We start from the raw sequence: 11,073 nt of genomic DNA, 5'->3' as shown, positions 1-11,073 counted from the left end.
ACGCGGACTCGGCGCTGGACCCCGCGGAGCAGAGAGTGGGTGAGTGCCCCCGCCCCCGGCCCGCACCCCCGCGCGTCCGTGTCGGGGGACACCGGATCCGTGTTCTCTCGGAAATAGAACTGTCTCTGAGGAAACATAAACATCTGAACAAGATAAAACCATTTCTATTGTTTGGGGGGAAACCAGGCAATATGTTTTTATAAGAAGAAAGTAGGAGTTCGGTAAAGGACGCCCGGCGTGTAACTCACCCTCCGAACTCCGCTTCCAAGGCCGGGAGTTCTGGCACCGAACTGTCATCTGTTATTCTGGAAATGGAAATATTTTCAGCAAAGCACTTTCAACCGAGACAGAAATGCTTGAGAGCGGCCCCCTCCCCTCGCGCCCCCTCTGCCCCGGGCAGAGCCTTCCCAGAGTGGCTGCCCCAAGGGAAATTTCCAGAGAAAGCATGCAAGCTTTTAATGCTTCCATGACACAATTAGGTCAAATGTGATAAGGTCAGTTTTATACAGGCTGACATTCAGGAGACGCGTAAGCCTTGCAAGTGAGTAAGATTCGTAGGAAACGTTCCCTCCTCAGATGAGTATTTGTGATAAAACGAAGTGCAGCCACACGCAGTCGTAGCAAAGTCACTACCCGGAGCAAATGAGTGAGACATGGTTACAGGTGACTGAAAAATCAGACCCGAAGCCTGGACGCAGAAAGTGTCACTGGGAGCATCACTAGCTGCAGAGTGAAGCCTGAGAGCTGTCCTTCCCTGGGAACTTCACTTTTTATCTTACAAACCAAGTAAATGTCTGTTTCCAGCCTTTGTAACAGGTGGTTTTGAAAGCATTTAGTCCTTTCTCTAAATATATACCTAGGAAAAGAGAAGTTTTATGACACTTTTTTGTTGTTGCTGTTTGTTGGGTTTTCGTTTTAGAACTTTGAGAGCTTGTGGGATTTGATTCCCAAGCTCTCCAAAATGAAAATGTCTACAGCGATTTCCATATTGGAAGCTAACTGCCAACACACACACACTCCTCCTTCAACCTATAACTTTCTGGTCACTGCTTTCCATAGGGGCAGAGACCAGACAAATAATATTGAAGCTTTGTGAATACTTAATACTTTATCTGAAGAAAAATATGTCCCTGATTACAGGTCTTCACATTGCGTCATGTGAACAGTCAAGGGGGCTCCAGTCCGCTTTATTTAGTGTGATGTAACCCGGCTAATGCAGTTTCCAACAACTTTCTTCAGCTGTCTCTTAGATCACATGAAAAAAAAAATGCTTCTCTCAAGCAATGCCATAATTAACTTCTTTCCCTTCAAACAGAAATTGTTCCTCGAGATCTAAGGATGAAAGACAAGTTTCTAAAACATCTGACAGGTGAGTCTCCTCATTCCTTCACCTGTGCCCAGTCCCAGGCATCCTGCGGGCCCTCACAGTATGCTTCTTCCATGTTCCAGGTCCTCTTTATTTCAGCCCAAAGTGCAGCAAACACTTCCACAGACTGTACCACAACACCAGAGACTGCACCATCCCTGCATGTAAGTGACAGCGTCCGGACTGGGTGGGGAAAACCAGCATACGCAGATGTGATTCTCATGTCCTTCTACTTATACAGACCCCTCCTTCTAAGTCTCCTACTTGCTAATATATTTTCCCTATTAACTATGGAGTTAGGGGTTAGGGTGGCCAGACCACAGGAGAAGGTCACTGTGTTCTATAGCAGCTAGTGCCAGAGGGAAGATTATTTACATTCACTGGAGTTAATCACCTCTTGGAATGGGCTGGACTCTTCCATTCATTCTTGTTTTGTTCATGAATTCTGGAGTGATGTCTCTACCTATGGAGTTATCTACTCAATATGCCAAACAAGCGCTAAGATGACTAGGCTGGAGTTCTGTGCTCTGGGGTGTAAGGAATCCGTGGACCTGGACCGCCCTGACTAAAGACTTCCTCGTTTCCATTAGTAATTACAACCTCATTACCTGAGGACTTCATTGCTGTTTCAGACTCCCGCGCTCTTGGCCGGCCTCATCCCTAATCCAAAACTGGCGAGCTCCTGTCTCAATGCAGTGCCCAGCTGTATAGTTTTCTGATTGTTCATCCGTGACAAAACACATTTTATTTCTCCAAAAGTGGTTACCAGTGCTCTTCACAAAACAGATAATGATGACAGGTGACTTATTAGCTACCGTGANTTTTGTAGGGACTGAACCTTTCATTTCACGTAAGGCTCACAGGAGGAAAGTGGTGCAGACACACCAGCTCTCTTACCAGCTGCTTTCAGAAACTATCCAGAGAGTATCTAGACTATCCAGACCACACTTTCCTGCCCTGCCTTCAAGAAACAAAACATGAAAAAATAAGCCACTTTACATTCAGTGGAAGTTTTTTCCACTTAGGCAGCAAAGTTGTCCCCGACAACATGTGGGGAGGTCCCGTCTAGGCGCACTTGACACCAGGAAGACCAGGAGCCCCACCTGGTCTTCCCAGCCGCGGGAAGCTCCCTGTTAAAGTGGCCGCACAGTGGCCCTCACGGGGCTCAGCCGAGGCCAGCAGCACGCATGTTCCACGGAGCTCTGATTTTTATTTTTCAATCCCTGCCTCCGTCCACCCTCTCTTCCATGCCATAGGCAGCTGGCACATGTTCCTTTCCTGTTTCCTTCCTCTGAAATGGAATCACCTTCTGTTTGAGAGTTATTAATTATTTTGGGGACCAGAAAACCTTCTTATTTTTACTGTGTACATGTGTATATATTTTTATACTAAACACCATCTTAATAGGATCCCAGTTTCTAAATTTGAAGATGATCTTTGGGGTCATCACTCCTAATTTTTTCATTTATGGATGAGGAAGCAGACAACATGCTTCAATTGCTTGTGCACTGACACACAGACATCAGCCGCTTGACTCGAGGACACCGTGTCTCTTTTTGCTCAGAGTAACTCGGTCGCATCACAGCTCCTCTCAGGCCCAGGAGGCCTGACGTCCTCAGACGTGTGCACTGGGAGAGTGGGCGTGGCTTCCACCTCTCTCTGCCCTCATTGCGCTGGGGAACCGAATCCTGGGAGGTCAGGGCTGAAAGGAGCCAGAGCCTTCTTACTCAAAGTGTGGTCCCAAGGTGGGGTTCTTTGGCAGGGCAGAGCATGAAGTTTCTCCAGACTGCACTTTCACAGGACCCCCAGATTATTTTAGGGTTGGAGGACATGTTGGGTCGGTGGGGTGGGGGGGGGCGGGGGAAGGGTGGTGNNNNACCTGGCCTCTAGATGTGCTGCAAAAGGGAGGGCTTACCTTGAGCTCACACAACGCTGAATTCACGTGTGCTCTATTTAGGAGAACTGCATCCTAAATGATTTGGTGTGATAGGGAAGAGAAAGAAAATGCCAGGAATCCAGAGGACCCAGCCTCCAGCTGTTAGACCTTTTTTTCATTTCTTTGAGAACCAACTATTAGGTCCTCTATATATTTAAGAGCCACATTTTTAGGGGTAGGGGTTAGCTGTTCATCTAACACATTGTGCAAATTCACTGTTGTCTATTTACTGGTATATCAGAATTTTAGTTAAGAGTATGAACTCCTCCATTTTTAAGTAGGATTTTGAGACTCTTGAGAAGTAAAGTTTAGTAATTTATAAACTGCTGGAGCTTTTCCCCAGAACTTCCAGCTGAGGAAATCCCATGATGGCCACGATCACTAAACCTCACTTGGGTTCTCTGAGGTAGCACCCATGGAATACTTTAGCAGGAAATTAAGTGAGATATCATGGAGAATCAGTCTATACTCAGAAATTAGCTTACTGCTTCCTTTCGTTATCCAACCCAGGCCTTTCTGCTCTGTTACTTGATTGTTGACTCATTGTCTTTAAGTAAGAGGGTTTAGTGTACGATCAGCCCACATGGGGACCCCGCCTGCATATGCCTGGAAAGTCCGTTGTACGGGGCACGGGACTGTCTGCTAGGCAGCAAAACCAAAGCCGTTCTGATGAGCACAGGAGCCACTGAGGAGAGAAAATGGGCAGAAGATTCTGTGTCTGCTCCTCCCACACAGCTTCCAGTTACATTATTTGTCCCCTGACCTGTGACACAAAAGCCTCTGAACTACCATAAAGTATTAACTCAACAACTTAGAGCCCATGATTTCAGATGACAGTCTCTATATCACTTCCAGGGAATTCAAAATATTTTAAAAAATGGCTTTAGCAGTTGATATACTTGTTAAACAAAATGCTCTAAGAGTTGTTGACGTAACTGACAAAGGTCTGTGGTTTATTTTCATTACAGACTATAAAAGATGTGCCAGGCTTCTTACCCGGCTGGCCGTCAGTCCAATGTGCATGGAGGGATAAGGTAAGCTGACCATAGATTCACTGGCACACACACCAAAGACCCGAGTCTCGTTCGTGACCTGAAAAACTCATGGGAGTTTAGAAACACTCACTCTTTGACCAAAGTAGCCTTACTTTGAATAAAGCTGACGTAACACTCAAAGTATCTCCAAATAATGGCCATCACTGTAAGGTACCCCGCCACCCGCACACAGTACCGCAGGCAGCTGTTGCAAAATATCCCTGTGAGGGCTCAGTTGGCAGAGTGTGTGTTAATTTGAAACAAAACCCATTAGTAGACTAATTTCAGCACGTGATTTGGTGCATAAAATAGGATACATATCTAAAATCATGCCTGCTCACTTTTAGGCTTTCACTCATTCACTTACACTCATAAATGAGTATATGACTAACCATATCCATGCAGCTTTTATAGACATATCTGGCAAATGTGTGAGTTGGAGCCTATCATCATGCCAGTTAGCTTGTAAGGAATAGCCAAGAATAGCTATCGTCTTTATATGTTTCTTTCATAGCCTCCAGTGGTAAAAATGTAAACGCACATCGAGAATTTATGAACTAAATTTTTTACCTTGGCCTCTTGAGGGCTGATGTGCAACATGCAACACCGGCTATCAGCCAGACAGATGGCTGAGAGGTTTTATTTTCCTGACACAAATGCCATGGATTTCGGTCACAAAATGGTATTTTCAGAATCTCATATTTACCATGTGACTTGTATGTGCTGGGAACGGCCGGATGCCAAGCCTACCCGCACAGGAGGGACCTGCTCTGGTCCTCACGTGGCTGTTCCTAGTTTATCTGCTGTCCAGAAACATTATTAAAAAAAGGGATAGGATATTGTGTTTGTCCAGGGGTTCCCCTCATTTGTCTCATGTGAGTGGATGAGGGGGTCCTGCTCTTTCACACACGGACATGCTCCCTGGGCAAAAGCCGGTGGTGATAAATTAACGGCCAGACAGTGCAGAGGGGCTGAGCCAAACCTCGCAGCCGGGACTGGCCACGCAGGCACGGCCAGTGCCAGCCTTCGCACCGTGTTCTCTCCGTCGTAAGTCCCACTGGTAACGAGAGGAGCCACATGGGGGTTCGGTGAAGCATGTGGTCAAGTGGGGGATTACGAGACCACAGTTTGTGTGGGTTCACTGAAACCTGTGTGGCACCTTTTATTTGGGGAGAAGGAAAAGCATGGTTTTTAATGCCAAAGCTGAGAAATGTCATGCCCTAACTTGACCTCCACCTTCACTTGCCGTCTGAGTCCTCTCTGGTTTCTTACACTGCCTACAAGGCACACAGAAAAGGCTTCTTTTTAAAGCAATGAATGGACTCTCCTGTCTCTCCAGGTGGTACTCTCTAGAAGAGGTTACGTGTAATCTCTCTTCATAGTTCCCTTTCTTCATCAGTGTTTCCAGAGATGAGCCAGGCACATCCTTGGAAAACAACTTCCACTTACTTAGAGGCAGGGAGACCAAATGCCCTATGGCCATCTAGTCAGGCTACATGCTCCCTGTCTCCACGCCCCTTAACTGACCACCTGCTCCCCCACAGTTGGTTGCTTCCAGAGGGGCAGCAAGGTGGGCTTTCCAGAGCAAGAATGACCATCATTACCTAGGGACGTATGTTGGTACGGAATTAGTACTGGGTGTGGTTCTACTTCTGCATCGGTCCCGGATGGGCACATCAGGGTTTTGGATACTCATGGCAACGCAAAAAAGAAAGGAAGTCCTGGCAGGTGGAGCAGACGTGGCCTTGGGAAAGGTGCTGATGGTTAATGCACTTCCCCACCCTGACCCCGCAAGGCAGGGTCTGCCTGGATGGCGGAGCAAGGGGAGACAAGAATGGGGTGTGCCCACCAGCGTTATGCCCAAAGCCACCGTGCCCAGCTGTCACACTTGTCACGGCTGTAACTGTGTTCATTTTGGTCAAGAAGTGGGTGAAGTTTAAAAAACACAGACATTTCTGCTGTGTTTCTCAAAGCAACTATAATGATTTCCTAACATTTTTAAAGACTAATTTCTTCTAATTCCAGAAGTTTTAAACATCAATAGCAGACTCCCCACTGGTTGGTCACAACACGGAAACATGAGGGCCCTGCGGGTTGGGTGAGGACATCAGTGAGGCGTCTGGAGGGCAGAGCACACGCAGCACACGCACACGCAGCACTCGCACACGAACACATCTTCTCCTGGCTAGCACAGCCACCCTGGTGTGGAGGAAGCGGTGTCCGGACACCGGTCTTCTGCTGCCCTTACAGCCGCACAGGACGGGACACAGCTGCAGAACGGGATTCCTCTTCTGGCTCCAGACCGTAGCCTTGTCTTCTCCAAGCTGAGCCTCAAAGCAGCCAATGTATACAGGGTGTGAGCACAGGGACTCTTCACGTTTGTGAGCTGAGCTGAGCACAAACCCTTCTTTCGGAAGCTCATTAACTGATCCCCTCCAGCCAACAAGTAACTATAGATTCCCGGCTACTCTCCCTTGTAGTCAAGAGATCCACTCAGACGTCTTACGCACACACCTCATTACGTAAGGCTGCAGCCCAGGGAAATTAGAAGCCTGAGCTCTGGAATATTTCCAAAGAAATGTCATTTTGAGTAACAAGTACCTAGTGCAGTCTACAAAATGCAGTCTGGTTTTAGTAACTCTGAAGCTTACCATTATTTTTTAAATTAAATTAATGGCATGGAGTGCTAGGAAAAGGAGTTTATTCTTGGTTATAGGTTTTGCAAATGCTCCTGAAGACGGAAGTGTAAAGGCCAATCGGCTATTTCTCAGGATTGCCACAAACTGTAAATCAATGTGGCCTGAATTACTGAGGACTTGACAACACACACATCAGGGGTAAGGGCTGGCTGTCTTGACTTTAATAAGCATTTGGTTGTATTTAGGAAGATTCTCACTCCTTTAGCATAGTGAGCGTGTAACAACTGTGGGACTCGGTTACTTTCAATAAAATGGACTATGCTTTTTGGAACAGGGAGAAATGTACATGCAGACTGTGATCCCTTGTGTTTACAAACACATTATGTTACATAATTCAACATCTATCTAGGTCTTCTAGAAGTGGTAAGTGTGAACGGTTATATGAAACCAAATGTTTTTCAGCTGTGGGCAGAGCAGCAGAGGACCCACAGCCCATGAACCATGAGAAGTGCCTTGGAGACCAGCAGGGAACAGAACCTACTACCTTCATGAACACGTCCCCTTGTGAACAAGAGATTTATTTTTGCAGACAGACTCTTCCATACTTCCTTTAACTTGAGTTTTGTATGTTGTTGACACTGTTGGCAGATAAATATTCAGTAAATCAGCGTACCTGATGGTAAAAATACTTGCCACTCATGATCTTGGAAAAAAGAATGCTCCACATTTGATGGGTAGTGCTACAAAATGACAGAGAAAGTGATTTCATTTACTTAATTAGGTGAAATCTCAAAGAATATTTCTTTAGAAACATAAACAGAATCTGAAACTATATTTTCATATAGCATATGGTATGATTTAATATTTTTATTACTTTTACAGTTAAATTCCCAGAGTATTATTTGGAATTCCAGAAAAAACCACAAAAAACCTTGTCATGTTTTGGAGACAGTGGAGTGTAAATCTGTGAACATACCCAGGCTAATTTCACTTGTCCTTTGTACAATAAATGTAACATAGTATCCAGATATTGTGCAATATGTAAATACTGTAAATGTTGAAACAAGTAATAAACAAAGTGTTTATTATAATGAAGTCTTAAAAGTGACTTTTTAAAAAAATTTTTTTAATGTTTTTATTCATTTCTGAGAGAGAGAGAGAGAGAGAGAGAGAGAGAGAGAGAGAGACAGCGTGAGCAGGGGAGGGTCAGACAGAGAGGGAGACACAGAATCTGAAACAGGCTCCAGGCTCTGAGCTGTCAGCACAGAGCCCGATGCGGGGCTCAAACCCACGAACCACGAGATCATGACCTGAGCTGAAGTCGGACGCTTAACTGACTGAGCCCCCCAGGCGCCCCAAAAGTGACTCTTCACTTCTAATAAGTTCACTGGGTGGGAATTCATGATTTACAGACCTATGAAGAGATCCTAACACTGGCAGGAATGACATGGAATACAGAAGGTAGGAATAAATGAAATGGGAAGGCTAAAGATTCTTAGAAGGGACAACTAAATTGACTTTTTTTTTTTAAAGGAGATGCTACCATAGGGCTGTGGTATGTCTCAACTTACAGCCTGATAGGGTGATGAATATTTAAATGAGAGGCACCAGTTACTTCTAGCGTGACATCGTCGTCATGAAAACACTAAGAGATAAGACTTCCTCTTACCTAGATTTTTACAGGTGATCTATTTTGAACAAAAGATTGCATCCAACTTAAGACAACTGAGGTCTTGGGGCACCTGGGTGGCTCAGTTGGTTAAGCGTCCGACTTCGGCTCAGGTCATGATCTCACGGTTCGTGGGTTCAAGCCCTGCGTCAGGCTCTGTGCTAACAGCTCAGAGCCTGGAGCTGCTTCAGATTCTGTGTCTCCCTCTCTCTCTGACCCTCCCATGCTCACGCTGTCTTTCTCTCTCAGAAATAAATAAAACATTAAGACAACTAAGGTCAGCAGTGAGTTTCCCTGTTCACATGGCCCCTCCTCTGGAGATAGCCATAAGGACCAAGTAGACATGTGTCATGGAATGTCTGAGGTCCAGATTTAAGACACGTACACAAACAGTAAACAAACTATAGGGATTCATTCATGATCACGAAGGAACAGGGTGTGAAATTACTTTGAGACTGTTCAGCAACTACTGACTGATGAGAGCAGAGTGTAACTCTGAAGTGCTCTTTTTTTTTTATTTCTAGGAGAGAGAGAGAGAGACAGCGTGAGCAGGGGAGGGTCAGAGAGAGAGGGAGACACAGACTCTGAAACAGGCTCCAGGCTCTGAGCTGTCAGCACAGAGCCCGACGCGGGGCTTGAACCCACGAATCGCGAGATCATGACCTGAGCGAAAGTCGGACGCTTAACCGACTAAGCCACCCAGGCGCCCCTGAACTGCTCTTAATAGTATTTTCTAATTGTGGTTAATTACTTGATCTTTTCTTCTCAATTCTTTACTTTTTAGGGTATTATCACCAATTTCTCAATACATTTAACTCTGAGGTTCCTACTTGTCCGCAGAAGAGTTTTCAGGTCAGACTCGGGTAATTCCACAGGGAGCTGGACACACATCCTGTCAGGGTGGTGGGAAAGCCGGCCCGCTCATCCTCCAGGCGGGAGGGGGCTCTGGGACTAAATGCCCCCCACCCCCCTCACCTGGGCCCCTCGGGCTCCGAGGACTTTGTGGAAACCCCAGGAAACCCAGACGTGGGCAACCTGATGGGGCAGCTGTTCCTCTAAACTCATTCTACTTCTGAGCAGTGATCCACTCAGGCTTTGGATGAAGACCGATGGGTGAGTGGGGCTCTCCCAGGGGTCCAGACCAGCGGCTACGAGTCAGGGTAAAGACTAGGAGCACAGCAAGCTGTCACCCACCTACCCACCACCCAGAAGGCTCCAAGGAGCAGACCGTCACACTCTGCAGATGGCGGGGTCAGGCAAGGACATTATGGCTGCAGGGGCCTCATATTTCTTTCACAAATACTTTATCATAAATGGAAGCAAGATACTGATTTTTGTCATTTTACTTCCTAACACTGAGGATAAATATGCATATACAGCATCACAGATCATCTGAAAGAGACAATAAAGGCACTGGTTTCTCATTCTCCTTCACTTACCAATAAAATAGCAGGTAGACACCAGACTTCTTAGTTGTATTTTTATAATCTCCCCAGTTTATTTTGAAAACAATCTTTTCTGCCATATATCCATATGAATTTTAGAATAGTTATTTCAAAGCACAGAGAAGTTGCCTATATTTGTCTAAAAACTAAACACTGAAGAAAGAATACTTAATGTATCAATATTTAAGCATTCCAACATAAAAGAACTTTTCCCAACTTTTTAATTATTTTTTTCCCACCTAAGCTAATCTATATTTGACATTTGAGTCATATAGCATTTAACAGCCAAACCAGCATACAGTGTCTTTCTTACTGGATGGAATTAAATTTCCAGTGGCAAAATGGTTCAAATGGAAAGAAGCAGACTTCGTTATGAAATAAACTAGATAGACAGGTAAAAACTAGCAAGTATTAAAGGTTCTAAAGATTAACACCCTCTTTCTCTCTCCCACTTTCTACGACAACGGCGAGCACTGTGAGCTGGGGTGAGCTCCAGCGAAGGCCGCCGGCTGGACGAGGGGCCCTGGCGAGAGGGGGTCGTGCAGACAGCAGCGGGCGCTGTCCCCACCGGCGGTCCCCGAACTCAGGGAAGAAGAGGAGAGCTCGGGTGCCCCGCGGCCTGCTGCGTGATGGACATCTCGTGCTCTGCTGTTTTGTCTGTTCCATTATTTTTGTCACTGGGGCAAAGCGGGAGGTTCAGGTGGTCTAAGAACACTTCGTGTACCCCATAAACTGGATGAAACATTTCTGTTTATTTGCCAAATACAATAAGTGATTTCCATCTACAAGTATCTCAGGTGAGAAACAGGGTCAACTGAAGCAGCAGCTGCGGCGTCCGTGCGGCACCTGCGGGGGCCGGGGGGCCGGCACGGGTCAGCGGGCCTCCTCCAAGAAGGCCCTGCAGCACCGCAAACACTGCTGGTAGACCGTCTCGAAGTCGGACTCATCCCCCTGAAAGCACAGGAGGAAGAGGAAATCACAAGC

General features: G+C 46.1%; 2 protein-coding genes across 3 annotated transcripts in view; one reads left to right on the top strand and one right to left on the bottom strand.

Moving 5' to 3' along the window:
* Positions 1-2: 2 nt before the first annotated feature.
* ALKAL2 (ALK and LTK ligand 2) lies at positions 3-8,018 on the top strand (the record flags this gene model as incomplete). The annotated part of the gene is made up of 5 exons (XM_077758290.1): positions 3-39; positions 1,316-1,369; positions 1,450-1,530; positions 4,271-4,336; positions 7,438-8,018. Coding segments are annotated over 4 exons (237 nt in total), but the record flags the coding sequence as incomplete, so codon positions are not given.
* Positions 8,019-10,822: 2,804 nt separating this feature from the next.
* ACP1 (acid phosphatase 1) overlaps positions 10,823-11,073 on the bottom strand; it is a 15,136-nt gene continuing 14,885 nt past the window's right edge. For both annotated transcript variants that reach the window (XM_077758301.1, XM_077758300.1), the window contains exon 5: positions 10,823-11,073. This exon is cut by the window's right edge and continues 142 nt beyond it. In XM_077758301.1, the coding sequence (XP_077614427.1) occupies positions 10,963-11,073 (111 nt within the window). In that variant the 3' untranslated portion in view covers positions 10,823-10,962.

The sequence above is a fragment of the Crocuta crocuta genome, unplaced genomic scaffold (genome assembly GCF_008692635.1).
Source record: "Crocuta crocuta isolate KB4526 unplaced genomic scaffold, BGI_CrCroc_1.0 scaffold750, whole genome shotgun sequence".
NCBI classification, from domain to species: domain Eukaryota; kingdom Metazoa; phylum Chordata; class Mammalia; order Carnivora; family Hyaenidae; genus Crocuta; species Crocuta crocuta.
This window is presented reverse-complemented; position numbering and strand designations above follow the sequence as displayed.